We start from the raw sequence: 25,804 nt of genomic DNA, 5'->3' as shown, positions 1-25,804 counted from the left end.
TATTAAATATTATTATATTATTATACAGAGAACAGAGTCGTTATCAATTTGTTTTAAAACTCAATAAATAACAAAGAAGACCTCTGACCGGCACTTTCCTAATTTTGTACGGAAGATTTAAACTTTAACGGACATGTTGACCGGCGGAACATTTTTTTTACGGAAACTGCCGCACGGTCCCCTCGTTCCTTGGAAAAGGCGGAGAGGTGGGTGTTTTTCATCTGCTGGTGGACTACCTGAGAGATACAGCAGGAGAACACGCCGTCCACCGAGGAGAATAAACAGAAGGGCAACCATGGCAACCATGCTCCGGGTTCTTCTTCGCTGCTTTTGGTGTATTTCGGGCGGCAGCAGCGCCACTTACAGGCATGACATATGTACTACATCGTTTCCAGCATTTGCAGCGGTCTAGTGTGAACGGACACGTTAATGAATCGAATGCGTGTGAAAGGAAGCCTTTTTTGCGCTTGCGTATGCGTTTTACCGTGTGGGGCCGGGGTCTAAGCCAAACTATATACGGTCACAGAGATCTGCTATTTTAAAGTAAAGTCAACACATATCGACCCTAAATATAGTCTATATTCAGAACGAGAAAAGTCTTAACATATATATCCTTTTTTGTAAACATATGACAAATGTGTGAGGGTGATGACGTCAGAGCATCGTCTTATGTGCCAGGGCTTAGCCCCAGACAGCCCCAGCCCAATTTAACCCCTGGGTATTTGTGAGGGAGCTCCTATATGGCATTACCCCGCTGAAGCTCACCAAAGTTTAACATATTTCATAGTTCAAAGTTTTGTCAATTGTTGTGTTTATTGGTCAAATACTGGTTTCTAATGTTTTCTGAGGAGTTTTACTGGAATGAAAGAGCACAGAGTACAGAAGCAACAAAGCAGCATACTGCATTAAACCTGACCTTCACAGAGAGGTTGAAGTTCATGTGGAGAGAAGGCTTCAGTAGTCTGTCTGCACTCTGTTTAGTTTTGCTATCTTACAATCAATATAGTAAATGTGAGGTAAAGTGTGTTGCCAATGTAACCGGTTAGAACTCAAAGTTGCGATGAGGTCTTAAAATGTATTGAGAGGGTCTTAAAAAAGGTCTTAAAAGGTATTAAATTTGACTTCAGGATTCCTGCATATACCCTGGACTCTCTTGTCTACTTTTTGCAGCCAGAGACCTGACAGCGCTTCCTCTCACACAGCTGAGCCACATTTGGCTTGAGGGAAGAGGCGGTTGAAACTCTCAGTATGGCTTGAAGATGTGCATCTGTAAGTCTGCTCCTGTGCTTGGACTTGTTGAAGTTCATGTTGGAGAAGAGCTTTTCACATAGATATGTGCTCCCAAAAAGGCACATGGTCCTCTTGAACATCCTGGACAGCTCAGGGAAGGTGGCGGGCAATTCTCTCATAAACTGTCCAAGCTTCTCTTCATTCCCATTCACATCCCTGAACTTGGCTTTGAGATCAGAACTGCACTGTAGGTCAATGAGCTCCATTTGAAGCACAGGGGGAGCATCTTCCACATCAAAGGAAAAGGGGTTGGCAAAAATCTGAAAGATGGACTTGTGTGTTTTTAAAGTCTGTAAACCTGTGATTAAACTCCTCCTGTAGCTTCACAATGGCTTCAACATACTCCTCACAACTGAATGGTGTACCTTTGTCTGCAAGTGCCTTGCATGCTGGGAAGTGGCAGAGGTTTTTCTGAGAGACCTGGGTTTTCCATAAGACCAGTTTTGTGGAGAACGCTTTCACATTATCATAGGCAGCGCTGACCAGCTGGCCTGGGCCCTGTAGCTTCTTGTTGAGCACATTCAGCTCATGTGTGATATCGACCAGAAAAGCGAAGTCCATGAGCCACTTTGGGTCACTTAGCTCAGGAACCTCCATCCCATCCTGCTCCATGAAGGCTTTCACTTCATTCCTTAACTCAAAGAACCGCTTTAGCATGTTCCCTCTGCTGAGCCAGCGTACCTGAAATCAAATTAAATTAAATTAATTGTCTTCATACACTAACAGGTAAGAAAGAGAAGGAAAAGAAAAAGAAAGAATAACCTAACAGAAAAAGAACACTTAACGAGGTGTGTGTGTGTGTGTGTGTGTGTGTGTGTGGAGCAGAGGAAAAAGTGAGAGCTGTCAGATAAGTTTGTGTTATGTTGTTGTAGTTACGTCGGGTCGGACGCTACAATATCAATAACAACGTGTGTTTAACATCAACGTCGGACGTGAAATAGCCACGGAGCGAAGCCAGTTTCCTTTCGGCCCCGTTAACCGTTTGTGCCAGATGAGCCAGAGCGCGCACCTCTGCGCCACCTCTCGCGGTGCGCGATTTGTGTTTATTCATCTTCACAGAGCGCAAGAGAGATTAACACACACATTGACACAGGCTACACATAGCCACAGACACACAGCTGAGGGTCCGAGGCGCTTGCTGACCGGGCGGCAAGGAGAAATGCGCATCTGGTGGTGCCCCCCCTTGTGAGTGTGTGTGTGTGAGTCTGAGACAGACAGAGGGGGGACAGAGAGAGGGGGGGGCAGAGAATATAAGAAATATTAACAGACCGAGAGAAGGTATACGTAAACAAGGAATATTTACCTCTGTGAAGTACAGAACATCTTCGTACGCTGACTCGATCTCCTCCAGAAAAGCCCGGAACTGACGGTGCTTTAAGCCCTTAGATCTGAGTCGATTTATGACCTTCACCACAACAGACATCACGTGTTTAAACTTTAGGCATTTGCAGGCTAGGGCCTGCTGGTGGATGATACAGTGCAGAGCGATTGCCTCCTCCACACCCTCCTCTTCCAATTTTTTTTGCACAAGTGCAACAAGTCCATTCTTCCTCCCTGTCATTGAAGGCGCTTCGTCTGTAGTTATCCCAGCCAACCTTTTCCATGACAGACCAGCATCCGAGAGGGCATCACACAGCTGGCGGAATATCTCCTGCGCAGTGGTTTGGCCACACATAGGGATAACCCTGAGTAATTCCTCCGTTACATGAAACTTATCATCTACACCACGGACGTATATGGCCAGTTGGGCAGTGTCAGTGGTGTCTGTGCTCTCATCCAGGGCCACTGAGTAAGCACGGAAGTCTTTGACTTTGTCACGTAGCTGGCCATAAATGTTACCTGACAGCTCGGTAACACGCTCTGCCACTGTGTTAGGTGACAGGCTGATGCTGGCAAACTGAGCTCTCTTTTCGGGGCAGACAATACTCGCAGCCTGCAACATACACTCCTTAATAAACTCGCCTTCTGTAAAAGGCTTTCCTGCCCTAGCGATCATCTCGCTCAGTGTGTAGCTGGCCTTTACTGCTTTATCAGCCTCGTCGGTTGGTTTCCTAAAGAGAGTTTGTTGCCAGGTGAAACATTTCTTTAGGTCTGTGACTCGCTTCTCCCTCTCATCTCCCCGGTATTTTGCATACTCCTCGGCATGCCTCGTTAAGTAGTGGCGTCTGATGTTGTATTCTTTGACAACGGCAACTTTTTCAGCACATACAAGGCAGGTAGGGGTTCCCCTGTGCTCAACAAATAAATATTCTAACTCCCACCTTTCATGAAATTGTCTGTGGTCATCGTCGACCTTTCTTTTCCCAGTGGGTTTTGAGAGGGACATGATGTGATGAATGAGGACCGCTACGCTTCCACTTGGTGTCACTCCGTTGCTTGCTGCGTTTCCTAGCAACCCGGCTGGCTGCCTGCTATGGTAGCCCATGTGGGCCAAAGCGCGTTTGGTAAAGACACGCGGGCCACATTAACATTACATACTGATGTCCACTCGGGGGCCACAAAATGTCGGCCGGCGGGCCACAAGTGGCCCGCGGGCCTTGACTTTGAGACCTCTGATTTTAAGAGATTGAATTGACTTGATAAATAAGTAAAGATAAAAAGATGTATTAACCATGAATTAATCAATTGGTAAATTCAAAATAGCAGTAAAGGGGAAACTGTTAAAGTACAATGGTAAAATCATCCTAAAACACACTGAGCCAGAAAGGGGGAGACATGATGGAAATATGCACCACACTTTAAGCAGTGGGTGTTATATATTCTTCAATTTTTCCATCATATTAACAAATTATTCTTCAAGTGATTTTTATTCATGTGTGAATAAAGAAGTGATCTCATTTGTTACAATATTGATCACCATTAAAAGGATAGTTTTAGGAACCACTATAAGACAAATCTTTATTTGTATGGATAATGTTGAAGGGAGAGCTAGTGGCAAGCCAAATATAATTCCAATCTATAAAGTATTAATTTCACCATTGTAACATATATTACTATACGAGAACTTTTTAGGGGGAAGTAATTGTTGTTTGTAGTCCAGAATGTAGTGTTTAAAATGGAGTAAAAGTAGAAACAGCACATTCGATTTTGAAAAAGCCATATAATTGGAAGGAATGTGGGGTCACTGAACCCATCCTGCTGTGGTTTTCAGGTCTCACTTACAGCTTCACAGGGAGCGCAAGGCATCAGTTTTTGAGTTTGAAAGACATGCTTCTCCACCTTCGAATGGACATCCATTAGTAATGACCTGATATTTAGAGATGTTAAAAAGTAAAAACATACCTACCATAAGTGATAATTCCTAAATTCAACTACAAACCATTGATGAAATTAGTTGTTTTTGAATCCATAACATTAGTGTGTTTCTTTATCAGAAACATTAGCAGTTCATATTATATGTAGATTTTAAATAGGATCTCAAGGATTTCATTTAAAAATAACACAGATGCTTGTCAGAAATTCAGAGCTATTGAAATATGTTATTAGTTCACTTGAAGATGTTGGGGTTTGTTTTGTTGACACAGGCCAAGTATTAAGATTCTGAAGCGGCACTGGCAGATAGGAGGTCTGCAACTAATTTAGAAAACCTGTTCACAGACGGCTGTTGTTTTAAGACACCCCACCAACAGGCTCCAAGCAGCCTACCAGTGGTGGGTCAAACACCTGAGGGCCCAGAAGCCCTGAGCGTAGACTTGAGGGGTGGGTATCAGATTTCTCCACACAGGTTGACGCCAAAGGGGGACGAGGAGCAGGAGACCGACACAGCGGAGTTCGTCTGGCTGAAGGTCGTCAGGCCTAAGTGGCTCAACCCCAGGTTCTCCGGCCCACTGAGTGACCCAGAAGACATCTCATGCCGTCCGCCGAGGAGCAAAGGGGGACATCTGGTACTACTGGAGCCAGTGTGCGGCTAGGAAATCACCTGAAGGACCCAGACACATCAGGACGGACCTGGCTATCGTCAACAAGGACATCCCTACAGCAGACGACTCGGAAGCTGTCATCAGCGGACTGGAAGAGAAGGATCTCGCAGACATCCCTACAGCAGACGACTCGGAAGCGGCTGTCAGCAGGCTGGGGGACTTGTCGAGGCAGCAGAGGAGTCTACTTCTCTCTGATTAGTTTAATCAGTTCCACCTTTGAAGGAAAGGCCGCATCTCCCCCTCCCTATCAGCTACCCTTGTTGGCGTATTCCTTTGAGGGGGAGGGAGCCCCGGATGGTTCAACACGCAAGGACGCAGTTTTTTAACATATTTTGGTCTTCCTTCACTGACATGAAAAGTTGTGTTCTGTTCCCAAAAGTTTAATGTAAGGGGACAGACACAGTAGCAAAGCATAACAGTAGTTATGTTTCAAATGTCTTATGTAAATGGATCTTTTTGATATAAGATCAAAAGGGGAAAATGAAGTATTATTTGAATTAGTTGAAGTATTAAAATAACGTGTTTATAGCAGAAAGTTCAAGAAGCTGTATTTCTGGTATATTCATTTTAATGTCACCTCATATATTCGTGTGTGTTAAATTTGAAGGGACAAAGTACATTTTTCCTCTTTTAAATATAGCGCAATAGTCTTTTTTTCCACTTTTATGTGTAATCAAAAGGGTGGTTTTTGGCTATCTGTGGTTAGGCATAATACAAATGACCTTTGACATCTGCTTTGCAGTTCCCAGACCTCTGAAGAGGCCCTGAGTCTCTGGCTTCCTCAGTTAAGTGCTAAAACTATTATTGATTAAGCCAAAGGACATTTTCCTCAAATATAATGCAGTTAAAGTCCTGTTAATCAGTGATTCATGTCCAGCATGCATTAGTTAAGAAACGATAAGGGTGTTGGTGTGTTGAAATGTACGTGCGTTTCCTGCAAGACTCTTATCAGATCAGGAGATGATTGGGTCACACACAAGTTAGAGAGACAATGGTCCTTCTGATTCTAAAGTAAGCTGACTTGAGGTGAAAGGAAGTTCACAGAAGCCATTAAGCTACAACAACAATTAACTTATGTTGGTTGACTGATTCGGTGACTGTCATGGGACGATGGCGTTTGGATATTTACAAATATGGCTTTCATAAAGAAAAACAGGTGACTGTTGTGTGATAAGATACATGATAGGATGTGTGTGTGTGTTGAAGATGTTTAGGGGGAATGAGTATGTGTCCTTTCAAAGAGTCCTCTGTCATGACTCCAAATCATTGATTTGGGGACTGCCTGAGGGCAGAGGGACAGAAACATATACACACACACACACACACACACGCACGCGCGCCCAGAAGTGAAACCGACCAATGGAACACTGCCAACTCACTGGCTAGCTCGCTCAGAAGTGAACTCGCCAATAACAAATAGCTAGGGAAGAGCAAGCCACAAAACTCCTCCCCACCTGTGTATAAATGTTGTGATCATTTTGAAGATCGGCGCTCTTGTTTCTGACTGGCTGTCGTGGTACGTATATCACACGGTGGTAGAACCTGAGCCCGGGGTACTCTGCAGAGTGCTTCGTGATTAGGTGAATAGGAGATTGGGTGATGTATTGTATGTTCTACCATTAAAACAGATTATTATTTAACCCTTATCCTGGCTGCTTTGAATTTTTCCTTCTTTTGAGAACCTGCTCATATAGGAACGGCGCTGAGCAAAGGTTCTGCCGCAACAGGCACTGCTCCTAACACTAGGATGGGTCAAATGCAGAGAAACCGTTTTGTCAGTACCTGCACTATGCAATGACAATTAAATTCAATCCTCAATCTTCATCTTCTAACAATCTCAATCTCAATCTTTATTTATTTATACAGCACATTTAAAACAACCTTCAGTTGACGAAAGTGCTGTACAGGCAATAACTATAATATCAAATGAGACAATGTGAGTACACTAATAAAACAATAATTAAAAACATGATAAAAAGCACAATAACTAGAAACATATAAAAACACATACAAATGTAAAAATGTAATGTTCAACTAGTATTAAACACCAAAGCTTTAAAGACCATTTTCATGAATTTAAAAGGATATCATTGAGTTTTTAGAAGTTTTTATGAAAGGAGAGTCCTCCTGAGGAAGGACTGCATCGGCCAATAAACCTTAGACAAGGGGGACACATATGCCTCATTCACACCAACAGTGTTTCAGTCGGTGTCAGCTGTGACGGGTTTTCGTGCGGGTTTGGCTTTATGAAGCAGGCACGCAAACGGTTACGTCATGACGCAAACGATGACGCAATGACGCAGCACCAGTCGGACTCTGGGCAGTTTGAAAAGAGCCGGAGCTAAACCGAAGAACCGGTTCTGAACCTGAAAAGCTCTAGCACAGAGCTTGAACCGGAGTTGCGTTGGTGTGAATGAGGTAATAGTGGACAATACCGAACACAACACATGGATCCAACCACAATCAGTGAAGACATACTGTTTTCCCAAAGATGTCAAACTACAAATGTAAAGACTCTGAAAATGTGGTTATATTTATATATGTAAAAAAATATATATATATATATATATATATATATATACATTCATAGATTAATATAAAAAAGGAAAAAGAATAATGTGACCCATATGAACCCTCTTTAAAACAGATGTCTGGAAAGTTCCTTACATAGCTTTACCCTGGAGTTTACCTCATGAAAACCCTAAGTGACACACACTGATTGGGCCAGGTCATGTGTTTTGTGTTCCCATAACAACATCTCAAAGATGTCCGTGTGCCATGCCAACACATGTGATAGAACTAGCTACATTAAAAAAGCTTGTTTTGGTAAGATGAATGCTTGCATAACATGTCCTCTATTACATTTAACCTGTTGTGAAAACCTTTCTTGATCAAATTGATATGAAACAAATAAGATAAATATTGTTGTGACATTAATATCACATTGGGACTTAAACATTAAAGTGACTCAGACAACCTAATGGGACATATGTCACAATAAGAAATGTGATTATGATCTGCTCATTTAATTTAGCAGAGCTCAAAGATATGTATTTAATGCAATTCAAAGAATATTAAACAAATAAAATCTAAATTAATTACATTATTAATCAAATATATAAAGAAAACCATTTTTGCTTATTGGTAAAAAAAGTCAACGGACAAAGAAGATTATTTACACTATATTGGTCATATTTCGATGTCATTTTATTTTTTATTCTGTAGTATTACAGTATTCAGGATGCACTGGCAGTCATCCTGGGAGATGATAGTGAGTTTGAAGGTTGTGAAGGTAGCTCAGATGAAGACCCTGAAGAGCCTGATTACACCCAACAAAGAAATGGAGAAGGATGAGTCAGGTGATTTCAGACTTGAATCAGGTGATGTAAATGAAGTACCTCAACCAAAGATGAACCCTGGGTTCAACAACATTTTTCTTGGAGAATGAAACCTTTTGAAGCCCCTGATTGTACATTCAAGGACAGTGTCACACCCTCAGAAATGCTTGAGTTATTAAAGGAGCAAACACATTTGTACAATGTACACACATCTTCACATTGCAGTAATGTTAACACCACTGTTAATGAGCTGAAAATATTGATTGGCATCTACCTGGGCATGGGCCTTTGCCAACTGCTTGGAAATCGTGCTTACTGGAAAATGACTCAAGGTGTGCCATAGTGGAAGACAACATGTCACAAAACCTTCTTCAGACCCTGCTCGCATCTCTACACTTCATTAATAACACTGATTTGTCAAACAGGCAAGAAAATTATAAATGCTGGAAGGTTGGTCCTTGGCTTGATCTGTTACGCCAACAATGCCAATAAATCACTGCAGAGGAGCACAACTCCATTGATGAGCTGCGCACATGGTGTATTTCAGATGGACTCACAGTCCAATAAGGCAGTATGTCAAGGGCAAGCCTCACCCTTGGGGATTGAACATTTGGAGTCGCTTCCTCTGGAATCCTATGTGATTTTGTGGTCTATAAAGGTGCCACTGGGGAAAAACCTGACTTGGCATTGGAGAAGACGTTGTGGTCAAGCTATGTGGAACCCTACCATCAAACCAAAACTGTCACGGTTTGTGAAACAAGCAGGACCCAAATGCAGATATAAACTGAAATTTCCTTTATTTCAAGGCTATGCTATATATGTACAATGACAAACAGAACACTCACCGCAGAACTAGTCAGGGAACAAGACGAACCGACCAAGACAGACCGACAACCCAGAACATAAATACACACAAGACTCAATCACACAACAAGACACAGATGAGGAGGGAGGAGAAAACACAGGGGCCCAGGTGAACATAATCAGACAATTAGACACACCAGGGAAACTAATGACAAGAGGAAAAACACGGGGAAAAGGACCAGACAATAACCCAAAGGAAAACATGACATGGAAAACAGCAAAAACACCCAAACCTACAAAACTATAAACGTGACATAACATGAGAATCGTGACATAACCCCCCCCTCAAGGGACGGATTCCAGACGTCCCAAAAAAACAAAAATCCAGCAGGGTGGGTGGAGGGGGTCTGGAGGACGGGTCTCGGGCGAACGGCCCGGGGGCAAGGCAGAGTTAAAAAAAGGGGAATTCGGGCGGACGGCCCGGGGGCAAGGCAGAGTTCAAAAGGGGGAATTCGGGCGGACGGCCCGGGGGCAAGGCAGAGTCCATGGAGGGAATCTCGGGCGGACGGCCCGGGGGCAAGGCAGAGTCTGAGGAGGGGTGAAGACCAGACAGCTCCGGAGGCCGGTCAGGAGCCATTGTCGGCAAGATCCCCCATGGAAGAGGACACAGGACTGGCAGGACCCCCGGCAGGAGAGCAGTCGGCGGAATCCCCAACGCGACAGGCCATGGAGTTGGCAGGACCCCCAGCGGAAGAGTAGTCGGCGGGACCTCCAACGTGGCAAGACATGGAGTTGGCAGTACCCCCGGCAGAAGAGCAGTTTGCGGGACCTCCAACGGCTCAGGACATGGGGTTGGCAGGACCCCCGGCAGAAGAGTAGTCTGCGGGACCTTCAACGGGACACGACATGGAGTTGGCAGGCCCCCCGGCAGAAGAGTAGTCTGCGGGACCTCCAACGGCACAGGACCTGGGGTTGGCAGGACCCCCGGCAGAAGAGCAGTCTGCGGGACCTCCAACGGCTCAGGACATGGGGTTGGCAGGACCCCCGGCAGAAGAGTAGTCTGCGGGACCTCCAACGGGACCAGACATGGAGTTGGCAGGACCCCCGGCAGAAGAGTAGTCTGCGGGACCTCCAACGTGACAAGACATGGAGTTGGCAGGACCCTCGGCAGAAGCGCAGTCTGCGGGACCTCCAACGGCTCAGGACATGGGGTTGGCAGGACCCGCGGCAGAAAGGCAGTCTGCGGGACCTCCAACGACACTTGAGTGGGTTGGTTCGCCAACAGAACCCGGGGAGCTGGCGTCGGACGGACAGCCAACAGGAGACGAGGTGCTGGAGTCGGCCGGTATGCCGACAAGACACAGGGAGCTGGCGTCGGACGGACAGCCATCAGGACACGGGGAGCTGGCGTCGGACGGACAGCCAACAGGAGACGAGGTGCTGGAGTCGGCCGGTATGCCGACAAGACACGGGGAGCTGGCGTCGGACGGACAGCCATTAGGACACGGGGAGCTGGCGTCGGACGGACAGCCAACCGGAGACGAGGTGCTTGAGTCGGCCGGTATGCTGACAGGACATGGGGAGCTGGCGTCGGACGGACAGCCAACAGGAGACGAGGTGCTGGAGTCGGCCGGTACGCCGACAGGACTCGAGGAGCTGGCGTCGGCCGATGAGTCAGCAGGTGACGAGGAGCCGGAGTCGGGAACATGGTTACTGGAGCCGGCACTGAAGCTGGGGACATGGCTGTAAGGTCCGGTTCTGGAGCCGGAAACATGGCTGTAAGGTCCGGTTCTGGAGCCGGAACCATGGCTCTTGGGGCTTGAGCTGCCTGCTTGGCCTTGCGACTCCTCCTCTTAGCAGCCGCCTGAATACTCCGTGGACCTCCATAAGCCAGACGAGTTCCAGAATATGACTCCTGGACAGGAGCAGGAACTTGGGCAGAAGCAAGGGCTGACTGCAGACGGAAACCACTGAGGCGTATGGTGCCAGGTTGGGAATTGGGAGGCCGGGAGCTAGCATGCCTGGGGCTAGCAGGCCGGGAATCACACACAGGGAGGATCTTTGAAATCCAGCCAGGTGAGAACTTCACCATACCTGGTTTCTCTCTAGCCATCTGGCGTGCCTCCGACAACACAGCCTCCCGCTGCTGAACTCCGGGTGCTCTCTTCCATCTATCCGAGCAGTTAGCCAAAAAAAAGGAAACATTTAATAATTCCGACTCGAACGGATCTGCTGGGCCCATTTCTTGGTCGGTTCGTACTGTCACGGTTTGTGAAAAAAGCAGGACCCAAATGCAGATATACACTGAAACTTCCTTTATTTCAAGGCTATGCTATATATGTACAATGACAAACAGAACACTCACCGCAGAACTAGTCAGGGAACAAGACGAACCAACCAAGACAGACAGACAACCCAGAACTTAAATACACACAAGACTCAATCACACAACAAGACACAGGTGAGGAGGGAGGAGAAAACACAGGGGCCCAGGTGAACATAATCAGACAATTAGACACACCAGGGAAACTAATGACAAGAGGAAAAACACAGGGAAAAGGACCAGACAATAACCCAAAGGAAAACATGACATGGAAAACAGCAAAAACACCCAAACCTACAAAACTATAAACGTGACATAACATGAGCATCGTGACAAAAACCACAAAGTCTTTGTAGACAACTTGTTTTCTTCTGCCACCACTGGTGCTCAAGCTTCTTCAGTGACAGGTCAGAACACACAGGCAACAATCGCTTAACATGTAGTCAGCTTGAAAATGAGAAAAGTCTTGCCAAGAGAGGCAGAGGATCTGGTGATGCCAAGGTGGAGAAGGAGGAACGCATTACCATTTTCAAGTAACAACAGATCTGTTACCCTGATCTCATTCTACTATGAAGTTGAACCTCAAGACCAAGCTTGAAGTTGGAGCAAGTCAGACAAAACATTTGTGGAAGTCAATAGGCCACACATTGTGAAAGAGTAAAACACATTAAACAGGGGGTAGACCTCCTAGATGGATACATCGCAAGGTACCATATGAGGTAACAAAGGTAGTCCCTCTGTTCTGGAAAACCATAATGCTAGCCTTGTTAATGCATGACGTAACCTACTTGGTATCCACAAGCCACTGAAACGAAGGAGCATCCCGGCAGAGGTAGCAACCAGCCTTATTCATTCACTCAATGCTACATCTCCACCACCACCTCCCATGAAGGTTCGTGCTGGAGTTCAAGATGATGTTCGCATGGACCAGGTTGCACACTGACCTGTGCAATGTGATAAGCGTGGCTGTTGCAAATTCTGCAAAATCAATGCGACCACCACCCTCCTTAGAAATGTGATGTGCGTCTTTGGTTCACTGAGTATGGAAGCAAACAAGAGACAGAAGTATTTTAATTTTATTAGACACCAAATGTATAGCATTGAAAATTATTACTTTGAAAATCATGTATCTGAATTTTTTTGCTCGGAATTTACCTATGTGAAATAAAAATGTCGGAGAACAGCGGGGCTCGGGTAAGTAGTCAGTTTGTGCTCTTTATTTTACAAGCAGTGAGGGCTCGACAGCATTTGTATCTTACATTAGCTAGCTAAATGAGTGAAGTAGCCTTGTGCCTTGCTGTTAGCAAGCTCCGTCATTATTTGAAGTGAATCACAACGTTACCGTGTCCTTTTGTGTGTGTGTGTGTGTGTGTGTGGGGGGGGGGGGGGGGGGGGGGGGTGACGGTTTGCAAAGTAACGTTACGATCACTTCGGTTAGATAAGTCAAGTAGACCATGCCACATTATACAAATACTCTCTTACAAAAGCCCGTAGCACCTGTAGCCCGTAGCACCTGTAGCACCATGTAGCCCATACAGTGTGGGCTACATGGTGCTACAGGCATTGCCCTTACAACTACAATAAGCATGTAAATGTTAATCTCCAGCTCCGGCGATCCACTAGCACCGGAGTCACCTGCAGACAACTACTGTAGCGTCACCTTGGATACGAGTCCAAACAACTAACACACACACAGGCCAGGGCGCTGACAGGGCGCCCTTTGAGCATCAGATCTGACGATGTTGATTGGCTGAAATTATGTTTCGGCGGCATAGTTTACAGATAGCAACAGTCAGCTTGTTGGCTGCTGCTGCTCTGGCTGAGGGCTCCTTTCTACCGCCCGGACGAGAGAGGGTAATGACGCTGCTGCCAGCCAGGAAACATGTGACTTATCAGTAACTTTAGACATCGTAAAACAATTTTAAACGAGATTTTATTGTAGATTATACATTTTACTGATACCAACTATATAATATTTACCTTGTTCTTTAAAAAAAAAAAAAATTAAAAAAAAAAAATGTTTTGGATATATCTTTTTTAATTTATTTTTTATTTTTAATGACAATCAAACATGTGGGAAGAGGGGGTGCGGCGCCCCTACCGCCCCTATGGGCCCGCCGCCACTGCATATTAGTCAAATATGAAGAAGTTAAACTTTAAACATCCATGACTTTAACACTTTATCCAGGATAAAAGCCACATAGGATCTCCTGAAAGGTGAATACAGCTGGTAAAAGAAAAAGTGTTTGAATGCGTACATTAACAGGTTTATGATATCACTGCCCCGTCCAAGACACGAGTGGATCTGACTTTAATTGCATTTGACTCAAGTGTTTCGTCAACTTAATGTGTTGCTTAAAATAATACTTACGCATACAGTATGTGATACTGTGAGTGTTGCACAGCCAGACACGGCTCAGCTGACTCAGATAAGGAAATATATGATACATTATGATGTGATATGATTTGATATGAATGATAATGGGACACATCGACGTGTGCACTCACAGTGCCGCGGACTGTAGGCAACGTAATGTTACTTTGATCTGGTTACTTATGTTGTGGCAGATATTTAATTAAGCTTTCTTAACATAATAGTATAATAATAGTTATAATAGTCCAATTGCTCTAAAGATGGGAGGTGATCTTCTATACATTTTCACGTTCACACAGTCGGTGATTTTGGCCGGCCGTCTTTCCTGCAACGGCAGTTTAAACTGTATTTCCTCCGCACACTGAGCTCTGATTAGTCAGCAAGCGTGGTGCTTTCGCTGAGTTGATCTCTTATCCTGGAACCTATCCTGCTTCGGAGCACAGACTAGGTTCCAGGATAAGTCACCATGGAGATCTAGCCCGCTAAAAGGTGAACCAGCTTCGTAGTACCGGAAATCCCAGAAGTTATCTTGCTAAACGAAAATCCTTCTGTGTAGGATACCCCCCTGCTGCACCTACAGAATTTAGACAATGCTGGGCATAGTTACCACCTGCACAGGCCTAGATTAACATTTAGTTTAACTTGTGTATATTATTTCGTTATTATTTAAAAGAAATGGTAATGGTTCATGCTTGATAACTTTTAGTTCACATTTCAATCAATTGTATTTGCACTCATTTTGTCCGTTATTCTTAATGAAAATGTTAAATTACACATTCACATCTGACTGAAGATTGGCACCATTTATTTGTGACGTTGCAAACTCTGCGGTACAAGGCTCAAGTATTGTGAAGCTCATAAAGTGAGGCAAATGCATTTGATCAGCTGACTTTTTTTTCTTGCCAAACTTTATAGGCCTGACAATGATCACACTGTCCCTGAGGTGCAAAGTAAAACACAAAACAACACACAAATGAAGTTCCTGTTAGACTACAAAACTAGTCAGTGTGCAGGTCTTTGTGTTACAATATAAGTGTCTCTTAGTGAATGTCCTGTAGCCTACTGTCCTTAAATCTCATCACATCAGCTTTTCCTTTCCCTCTTGGATGTTCTTCTGGACCCTCAGAGAAAGAGAAAATGGTGAAGCAGTCCTGTCTCTCAGGCCTGTCCTTTCCTAACAGAAATATCAAAAAACATATTATTGCAGAGCAAGTGTGTTATTTAAGATAGAGGTGTGTTTGTTTGTTCAGGGGCTATAAACTTAATGATTTTTTTATTTGATTGTGTTTTTTTAAATCCAACAGTGTATTACAAAGATAGTCAGATTATGAATAAACCGTTCTAAATTCATCAACATTGAAATAAATGTATTATTCAAATGATATTTAACTGTTATCAAAACTTAGTGCGACTGTAGAAGCTTGCTCTGTTCGGTTATCTTAATGAAAGAATCACTTTTAACATGTTTTTTACAGTCAGTATGCAGAGACAAAGGGTCGTAGTTCTCACTATGTTCAATAATATTTGCCTTAAATACATTGAAATGTGAAAGTGGAACAAAAAAGTGATGTTGCTTGGTCAAATGTAAATGCAACCTCTTGCTAAGAAAGTTCACTCCACATCACAGATGTGCAGGTGATCTAGTATTTAGTCAGGTTTAATGGCATGTATATCAGTGTATTAGAGTCATTACTTTATGCATTCTTTGTAAAGTATGAAAAAGGTGTACCTTGGAATCCGTGCTGAAGTAGGTAGTAGTAGTAGGTAAGACCAGTGTTGAAAGTGTGCCGGTCCTACCCGGTCCTTAGTACCGGTAAGAGATTTCCAGGCGGTCCGGAGGACCAGGAAGAATTGACAGCTCCACCCGTGGAATTTATACTACGAATGGCAGATATTTTGGTTTGGATTACTGGTCTGGGGGAAGCTCGCGAGTGTGTGTGTGTGTGTGTGTGTGTATACGTGTGTGTGTTTGTGTATTTTTGTGTTTGTGCGTATTGTGTTTGTTTCCCGGGGAACACACTAACAAGAAACACCGGCTGCTGTTATGCCTGCTGTGACCTCAAGTTACTCCGTTCTCCGCTTGTAATTATGCCGTTACAAGCTTCTAAGTTGTATTTATCATCTGAATTTGTCGAAACAAGTTTTATATTCTGAAAGCCAAGACTTTGTTTATTTAAAATCAAACAAAACACCTGAACCCCGAAAAACTATTTTTTTACGCAAATCCACGTTTATTTTGAAATGAGCCGTTGCGACTGATTTCGATAGAGCGGGTCACATATTAGCTTTTTCCCACTTGATCAGAACAGCGGGAGGAGAAAATAATGGAGTGACTGAATGACAGCTAGAAAATTAGGCTACGTGGTAATTAAAGCAAAAATGCAAACGACGATTCTTCAGATGTTTAAGAGAAAGGAGAGAGATGAAGAAACTCAGAATGTGCTTAAAATTTGAAAAACAACGCCCACAGATGACACAGGTGATGATGCTTATTTAGCCCAGAGAATGGACATGAACATGGCCATGATGAATATAATAAGTTAGCTAACTAGCAAACTGTATATCTCTATATGGGGTGCCCAACCAGTCGATCCCCAGTCGATCTCGAGATGTCTAAAAGTAGAACAACAATATTCTGTTTTATCGTTAATGTCCTACAACAGGGGTGGCCAAACTTTTTGGCTCAGGGGCCACAATGATGTATCAATGTGACAGCCGGGCCGGGGGGCATTGTTTGGTTCCGTCTTGATTCATGCCGGGCTGAGGGTTGTTGTAATCTCATTCTCCCGCGCGCGGGGCGATGTCCACGCGCACCTGCGACGACCAGGGAGGAAGGGACTTTTCGCGGCGCGCGCGGCGTGTGGACAGTGGGGGATAACATAAATAAAAATTGGATCGTTGTATTTTAGACTTTAAGGCTTTTTAAGATCAACGCGGGAACCCTGGCTCATTTATACTAATATTGGACGGGCCGCATTAAACACATCAACGGGCCGCATGTGGCCCGCGGGCCGTAGTTTGGCCACCTCCAGGCCCGGTTCTACGGGGGTGCATAAGGGTCCCAGTTGAATGTTATGCACCCTCACTTGAAAAAGAGAAGGGAGTGAAAAATATTACATATACAATAACAATAATAATAATAATAATAGTAGTAGTAATATGAAGAAGAAGAAGAATATAGTTGAAAATAAAATAAACTGTAATTGTGTTCAAATATTGTGGTCAAATAACTATAGTTAATAACCTCCCCCCGTCAACGTTCGCCGCCGTCTTGGTTCAAAAAAGGTTGGGCACCCCTGCTCTATATAGTCAATGGCTATCTTACTCAGGACAAAACATGTACACAGCATACTATTTTAACATTAAATATTTTGCTTTGATATCTTCTATTTTAATCTGCACATTGTCGCATACATTTTATTTTATTAGTATTTTAATTTATGTAACCAATATTCTGAAAATCCAAAGAAAGACAGAGACTTGTACATTTTTGACTGTCTGCTGAATTTAGTTATACATTTTGTATTCTAATTTATAACAGTTGAGGCCCAGAGGGAGGAAGAGGAGACTCAGCCAGAAGAAGTGGCCGCAGGTCCCTCAGAAGCCACCACAGGTGATGCTAGCCCTACTGCATACCCTTCTATATGGAAAGAAGAACAATATGAACAGTTCAAACAGAAAAATGAATGGATGTATGCTCACAATGGAAGGCTAGGCTGTACCCCATGCCATGATGTGAAGGATCTGGGTGTCATGGCATCCCGTGGTGTTAATATTGCTATTCAGTGGGCTGATGGAAAGATAATCCCAGCTGGTCAATCAAGGGATGTCCAGCTTTCATCACTGCGCAAAAAAATCTGTGAACACAAGAACTCTGCAGCACATAATGAAGCAGTCAAGATTATTCAGACAGCAAATAAAGATATTCTTCTGAACATGAACACGAGTAGTCAGGAGTCTGTGTTTGAGTCTACTGCCAAGGTATTCATGACAGTCTATTATGTGGCCAAGAACAACAAGCCTTTCACAGACTTTGAGATTCTGATTGACCTGCAGCATGAAAATTCTGCTGATTTGGGGCGTGTTTTGCATAGCAAAACTGTCTGTGTTGACATAATTGAACATGTGTCATCGAAGATGAAAAAGGAACTTCTAAAAAAGATAATAGAGACCAAGAGCAAAATCACAGTATTGGCTGATGAGTCAACCAGTGTTGGGCACAAATCAACACTAATTGTGTTCCTGAAGGCTAGTGTTGATGGAGACATGGAGCCCATTGCCTTTCCGTTGGACCTGGTTGAGCTGGATAGTATGTCTGCTGCTCATATCAAGGAACAGATTATGTGTTGCTTGCTTAAAAATGGCTTCACTGTTGAGTTGCTGAGAGAAATCCTCATTGGATTTTGCAGTGATGGGGCCAGTGTCATGCTGGGAGTGAAGTCAGGTGTTGGGAAGTTGCTCCAGGATGACTTCCCAGGCATCATACTATGGCACTGCCTTAATCACAGACTGGAGCTTGCTGTTGACCAGGCACTGGATGTGACAGGGGGAACAAAGGACTTCCAGGCATTCATGGACAGCCTATATTCATTATATAGCCATTCACCAAAAAACATGCGGCAGCTGAGTGAATTTGCTCACAACCTGGACATCGCCCTCAGGAGGATTGGAAAAGTGTTCAGTGTTCGCTGGGTAGCTTCTTCATGGAGGGCAGTCTCTGCAGTTTGGCAGTCTTATCCAGCCTTGGCACAACATTTCCGTGAGGCATCAGAGGATGATACAAGGGACAGCAGAGAGAGGGCAAAATTCAAAGGTCTGCTTTCTAAGTTGTGCTCCATCAACTTCCTGAAAAGTCTTGCACTGATGGCAGATGTTCTGACTGAACTTAAGAACTTGTCAGAAATTCTTCAGAACAGGAAGACCACACTCCCAAAGGCCCATGACATCATGATGACGTATTTCAAACGCATAGAAAGTTTCAATCGCTACCCAGGACAACATGCAGTTGATGCCAGTCAGGCAGAGGAAGTGATGGAATTCAAGGGAGATGATTTAAGAGTTGGCAGGTCTCCCATCATTGACTCTGCTCAGTTAATCCGAGCAGTGGCAGACAATATAAAAGAAAGACTCTTCACAACCACAGCAAACAGAGCACAAGCCAGTGTTGCAGCCAACCGAAAAGAGGCTTATAACAGCCTTATCAATCAAATGGCAGTCCTCAACCCTGACAACTGGGACCATGATAATCCTCGATTTGGAGATAATGAGGTGAGGGCTTTGTGTGATGTCCTACATGTGAACCAACAATGGGCCCATCTTGGATTCACAGAATACAAGGCCAGTGGAGGAAGAAACATTCCCAACAAAATGAAGAAGTTGCTCATGGCAGTCGCACTGTCTCCAAGCAATGCTGACTGTGAACGGGGGTTCAGCATAATGAATAACATCATAACTGAGTATAGGAGCAAACTTACAACAAAAAAATGCAGCAAATCTCCTCTTCATCAGCTCTGTGGGACCACCATGCAGACAGTGGGATCCACTGCCTTATGTGAAGACCTGGCTGGGCAAAGGAAGAAGAGCAGCCAACTCAACAAGCTGCATGGCTCGCCGGTACACAGAAGAGGAGAGCTACTTCAGCCCTCTGTGGAAAATGTGGGAAAGTGTGTAGTTTACCTCCCTCAACATGCCTTGCTAATGGTCTGTTAAGTTTTGACACAAGTTGTATGCACAATTGAAAATAAATAATTGACTATACATATTGTCAAGTGTTTCTAATTTCTACCCCATAAAGGCATTACAAATTTGAAGTTTGTGTTCAGCTGGGGGCGGGAGGAGAACAATATGAACCAATGAAGGTCGGGGTAGCATTATAGTACCTGCAAGAAATTCAAACCACTTTCACCCCTGGGTAAGACACAAACCTATTTAACAAATGCAATGCAATGGACAGGCCCGGACTGGCCATCGGGAGCACCGGGGGGTTTCCCGATGGCCTGGCCTGCTAAGTGGCTTGCTGGCCTGAGGATATTTTAAATGTATGTATTGTGAACGCAACGCTGCTTAAATGTGGGTCTGACTCTGCCTCACAGAGGGTGACTGGCTGTCTAAATGATGTGGCCTGCCGACATGACCACTTTCATACAGACCATACGCTAATGCCCTCGATTGGTCTCTGTGTGTCATTCAAGCTCGGGAGGGTGTGTGTGTAGGTGTGGCGCGAGCGAGAGAGAGAAAGCGTGTGCTCCGGTTACGTGTAGGCTATTGTTGTTGTTAGCATCTGGTGCTAGTTAGCTGCGCTAACGGATATAAGGAAGTGTTTCAACAACAAGGTGGAGGAGAGTCCTCTCCTGTCAGACTGAGAGACTGATAACTACAGCTCAGGTGAGGTAAAGGACTCTCTGAGTGTTTAGATAGTTAACTTAGTTCTCAGTTGGTCACCATTCATGTAAACACATATTTCCATTTGAAGGGGGAGTGATAAGTAAAATATGCATGAATAATAATAAAAAACGTTAACTAGGTGAAAAAAGGTAAGATAAACTTTAAAAACGTGTTGAGAGCTAAAACTAGTCTTTGCTGCTGCCTCAAAGAGGAGAAGGGGGAGAGGGGGGAGACAGGTGAGGCTGGTTCAGGAGCCCAGACACACTCACAACTATAAATGAACCAAAAACAAATAAATAAACAAGTATCAATGTTTTTTCATATTGGATATGGTATGTTATTGGTTATGGCCATGTTATTATGATTTTATGATTATATAAATGTATACAGTTCTGTTTCATATCGGTGTAGTCTCTCTCTTTATTTCCCCCTCAAAGTGCACCAGATTGATGCATTTAAGTACAACAATTAAAAAAAAATCTTGCCCCCAGACCCCCCTAGAAGATTTGAGGTCCACCCGAGATTTTATTGTAGATTATACATTTTACTGATACCAATTATATAATATTTACCTTGTTCATAAAAAATTCAAATTAAAAAGAATATATTTAAAAATATATATATTTTAAAAGATATATATATTTTTTAATTTTAACTTTTTTAATTTTTATTTGTAATGTGGGAAGAGGTGGGGCGGCGCCCCTAGCGCCCCTATGGGCCGGCCGCCACTGTTTATTTATGTGTTAATGATTTTAATCAGCTATGTAATTAATGTTAAGGCTTGGGTTAGCATGTAAGCGAGTGGTAGCTACATCGGTACTAACGATGCTAATAGTAGCCTCCAAGTAAAAATCATAGACTATATTTATAAAGGTTAAAACGAAATAGACAAGTGTTAAGCGTTAAGTGGGATAATACTGTACAACAAACGGCTTCTGTTTGAGGTTGATAACATAAGGTCATCCTTGTAACTTAGAGAGATATTTTATTATGTAGGTAAGAACTGTATGCATCGCTAAGGTTAATTTAAGTTGGCTGTGCTCAAGTATGTAGACAAGCTAATGTCGAAGTAGTGTATGTGAAATCAACCTCACAATAAGATGTGTGTATATTACAATTATTAATGTCATATTTCAAGATGATTACTTAGATATTACAATATGGTTGGTTGAGCTGGAGTTCATTATTGAGCTTACACGTTAACGTCACAGTCATCTGAAGAACGAACCCAAACCTTGTTGTTTTTATTAATTGCATTACCAAATGGGTATCAAATAAACAGTAAGCATTGGTAACAAAACTTCCAAAGTTACAGTAAAATAAAAAGGACCCTGACTCGGACAATACACAATCCACCATGTTCAACAGAAGAGAATCAGTTATATTGTTTGTACACATGGTACTTTACATATATATCTGTTTGTTTAAGGTGTCCAGGTGATGCAGACAGGCTGGACCAGAGAGTGAAAGACAGAACTGGACTCATCACAGCAGTGAACTTCAGCACAGGTATAAAGACTCTATTTTTCATACTGTACAAAGAATCAAGAAAGATATTGGTTTAAATAAATGAAGTATTGACTTTAATACACTGATATACATTCCATTAAACAATACTAGATCACCTACACATCAGTGAAGTTGAGGGTTTTTTCCATGCAAAAAGTTACATTTAGATGTTAAAAAGCAATATGATTTTGTCAGCTTTCTAATTTAATGTATTAAAGGCAAAGATATCTAAAACAGTGAGAACTGCTACTATTTATCTCTCAATATTGTCTGTAAAAAACGTGGTAAAAGTTATTCTTTCAGTGAGACAACAGAGCAAGCTTCTACAGTTGGACTACATTTTGATAACAGTTAAATATTATTTTGATAATAACATACATTTCAATGTTGATGAACTTCATACTGTTCATTCATAATCTGATTGCCTTTGTAGCTCACTGTTGAAATAAAAAAAAACCATTACAATTACAAAATAATTATATCTACAGCCCCTAAACACACAAACACAGCACTTTCATAAATAACACACTTGTTCTGCAATAATATGTTTTATGTTTCCTGTAATTTTTGTTAGGAAAGGACATGCCTGAAAGACACAACATGTTCTCCTTCTCTGAGGGTCAAGAAGAACATCCAAGAGGAAAATTAAAAGCTATGAGATTTTAAGACCAGTACACTAAGAAACTACTTTTATTGTAAAAACAGTCAGCTGATGGAATGCACCTATTTCCACATCACTCCATCAGCTGATTATTTGTATTTGCCTCGCTTTAGGAGCTTGACATCACTTGTGTCTTGTGCCGCAGAGTTTGCAATGTCACAAATAAATGAGGCCAATCTTCAGTCAGATGTGAATGTGTAATCTAACATTTTCAGTAAGAATAATGGACAAAAGGAGTGAAAATACAAATACAATTTATTGAAATGTGAACCAAAAGTTAATCAAACATGTTTTAAATAAAAAGCACATATGGACAGAAGGTGTAAACCTATTAAATGTATAAGTAAACACATTTAGTCAAATAAAGTGACAGACTAGGCCTGTGCAGTTGGTATCAGCTTTGCCCAGCATGGGCTCCTCCATCAGGCCTGATGGAGGAAAGACTCGCAGAGGAAAGACCCTCAGTCCTCTCCAAACCAACAGACAGGACGTCCATCACACGGAGGTTTCTCCCTGAAGTCTCTGCAGCTTTCTGGACACCACGCTGTCTCAATCCGTCCACACTGACTATGAGAGGGGGAAAATGAAAATAATAAATGCTTTAGACAATAAGAAACATAAAGGTGACTGTTGAGTTGCTCAGTTTTTTTAGATTGTCAATACTATTACTTTATAACTAATATATCAGGTTAAGAGGCACATTAAAATAAAGATTGGTCTTTAAATACATGTTGTCTTTTGAATTGTTTGTCTAAAGTCAAGGATCTAGAACTGGTACTTAGTTTTAAAGTCCATGTAATGTCCAAAATAAATGTTATTCTGTGTTAATAAATCGCTTCATCACTTTCCACTGTTTCATTTGACATATCAACATCAATGATTCTTTCCATAAATACCCCCCAAATAACATGAAATGTGTGCCACTTTCCCGTGTTATTCTGCTCCGGTAGCAAAAAGCTTGCCAGCCATTAACCCAGCTGTGTGACGTCACACGTGGCAAACACCAGCCCCGTCTGGATTGTTTGTTTTGTATCCTTCCGCTATTTTCGCTCAACATATGTGTAACCGGACCTCGCTAAACTTTTTTTATCTAACAATTCATGATGGGGAAGCGATGTGTAATTGTGAGCTGTGAATGTTTCCTGATTGCTATAAACATTGATCATGGGTGCTGGAAGATTGTGCACAAAACTCGGGTCAGAATTAAGTTACTACAGGTGTTATGCCAGCTTGAGCTAAATGTCACCAGAGTACAGTGAACTTGCCTAGTGACTGAAATATATAAAAGTTGAAGTGAAATAAGTAAGGCCAAAAATGAATTACGTCTGAATATCTTTATTATTTTTACCACTTTTAATTATTTGTGGGCTCGCACATATACCAAAATAGACTAATGTACACTGCAATAAAGATAAAATGTTACAAGTGAAAAATTAACAAAAGAACCCTTTTTTATTTATCAAACAGTAAATTAATACAATCTTACAAATTTGCGATTTGGAAAATGTTGTTTTATTTACATGTTTCTTTGGAAAAATAATATTGTAAATGATGTACTTTGTAAATTATTTACATCATGCGAAACCATTTTAACCAGTTCAGCTGCATGACTTATGTCAAATTACAGATTTGGCCATTGAAATCCCTGATAGCGGCCTCCCGGTTCAGGGTAAGTCTTCCGTATCTCGGTTACAGCACATGCAGGCAGCGGGATTCTGATTTTTGGGCCGAGTACACCCCAGCACCAACGTACAAACTGTCGATAAGCTGTATATCGATACTTCCTAATGAAAAAAAAGTATACAGATTATAAATATATTTGGAGAAAAATAAAATGTTATGTAGTACTATTATGTAGCAATGGTTACAAATTGGCTTATAACATGATATTTGTATTTTACTTGTACAAAATAAATATGAGGTTTTACATGACTGCTTGACAGAATCATAGACCTCTTATATATTTCCTCACATGTGTAGTTGTTTCTTTTCCCAAGCATACATTGAACTTGCATACACAGAAAAAATAAAAGCCAAGCTGTTTTTGACTGCTTGAAAGAGTTTAATGGTATCTTTAAAAGTGTACCATATCTGTAGCGACTAAAAGTATTATATGAAAGCAAAGCTGCAATAGGCAGTTGGGTCAATCAATATTTACTTACTGGTGTAGTGTGCCATCAACGGCTCTGTGTTGTTGTTTGTATTGAAGATACGCTATTTTCAGTGTCCAAACACTGAGACAGCCTTCTCTAAAGCCTGGGTGGCTAATAATGCACCTTGGTTTCTCGTTGGTGTCTTCTATCTGGCAGAGTCCTGCACGGGTCTGATTTTCAAGACCCGCTCCCGCCCCGCACCCGTGACGTGCAGTACCGAACCCGCCCCGCTACCCGCACATATTGCCAATTAGTTCTGCAACCCGACCCGACCCGCCGGCACATGATCCGCAACCCGACCCGAACCCGCATATATAGGCCTATAAGCAGTGACAACGTGCAATTATTAACACACGCAGTTGCATATTTGGCTCAAAAAGCCTGGGATGTTGTTTATTTTCTCCATCTAGGATGACACCAAAAGCCTCCCAGACGTTGGATTTCGCTCTTGAGGAAGAGTTATTGAAAATGCTGTATTCTCCCCTATAGAGAGCTTCACCTCAGCCATTCAGAATGTGGTGCGCTCAGCAGCAGATAGATGCACTGCAGAGGTTATGATTATGCTCGGTAACGCGGAGGAGAGGTCTGAGGATTTAAACATTAAACTAAATTATTATTGTTTAAATATATTTATTATGCAACACCCGCAACCGGACCCGCATCATCTTTGTTTTACCCAGAAGCGAACCCGGAAAAAAGCGTTTGAAAAAATACCACCCGCAAATCACCTTTTTTGCGGGTCACCCGTCGGGTACCCGCGGATACCCGACCCGATGCAGGACTCTGCTATCTGGTCAGTAGGTTGCAAACTGTCTATTTGTTCCATCACCTGCCAGATCTCTCTGCAGCATACACATTCATCTGCAGTGGGCATGCTTTCACAGCATTGACATGTACACCTGAATATTGTACATAACATTAAAAAACAAAACAATATCTGCCGGACGTGTGAGGAACAGATGACAAATTAAGATCGACATTTAGTGCAGGTCAAATTAAATAAAACAGAATTTACCATTCAGTATTGCCGACTCGAGTCTCGCCGGCT

General features: G+C 42.8%; 1 protein-coding gene and 1 long non-coding RNA gene across 2 annotated transcripts in view; one reads left to right on the top strand and one right to left on the bottom strand.

Annotated features, from left to right (window-relative positions):
* Positions 1 to 24,383, top strand: part of LOC307023996 — a 208,560-nt gene extending 184,177 nt beyond the window's left edge. The window contains exon 2 of the long non-coding RNA XR_013803817.1: positions 23,386 to 24,383. This is a non-coding gene — a long non-coding RNA (uncharacterized lncRNA). The remainder of the gene's footprint in view (positions 1 to 23,385) is intronic.
* Positions 168 to 3,835, bottom strand: LOC307025514 (general transcription factor II-I repeat domain-containing protein 2-like). Its single transcript, XM_079660242.1, has 2 exons — positions 2,594 to 3,835; positions 168 to 1,971 (listed from the first exon to the last, which is right to left on the bottom strand). The coding sequence occupies exons 1-2, from the start codon at positions 3,713 to 3,715 to the stop codon at positions 1,525 to 1,527; spliced, it is 1,569 nt and encodes a 522-aa protein (XP_079516368.1). The 5' UTR covers positions 3,716 to 3,835; the 3' UTR covers positions 168 to 1,524.
* Positions 24,384 to 25,804: the final 1,421 nt, after the last annotated feature.

This window comes from Notothenia rossii (genome assembly GCF_949606895.1).
Source record: "Notothenia rossii genome assembly, chromosome: 11".
Taxonomy (NCBI): domain Eukaryota; kingdom Metazoa; phylum Chordata; class Actinopteri; order Perciformes; family Nototheniidae; genus Notothenia; species Notothenia rossii.
The sequence above is the reverse complement of the archived record's forward strand: the minus strand, read 5'-3'. Positions and strand labels throughout refer to the sequence as shown.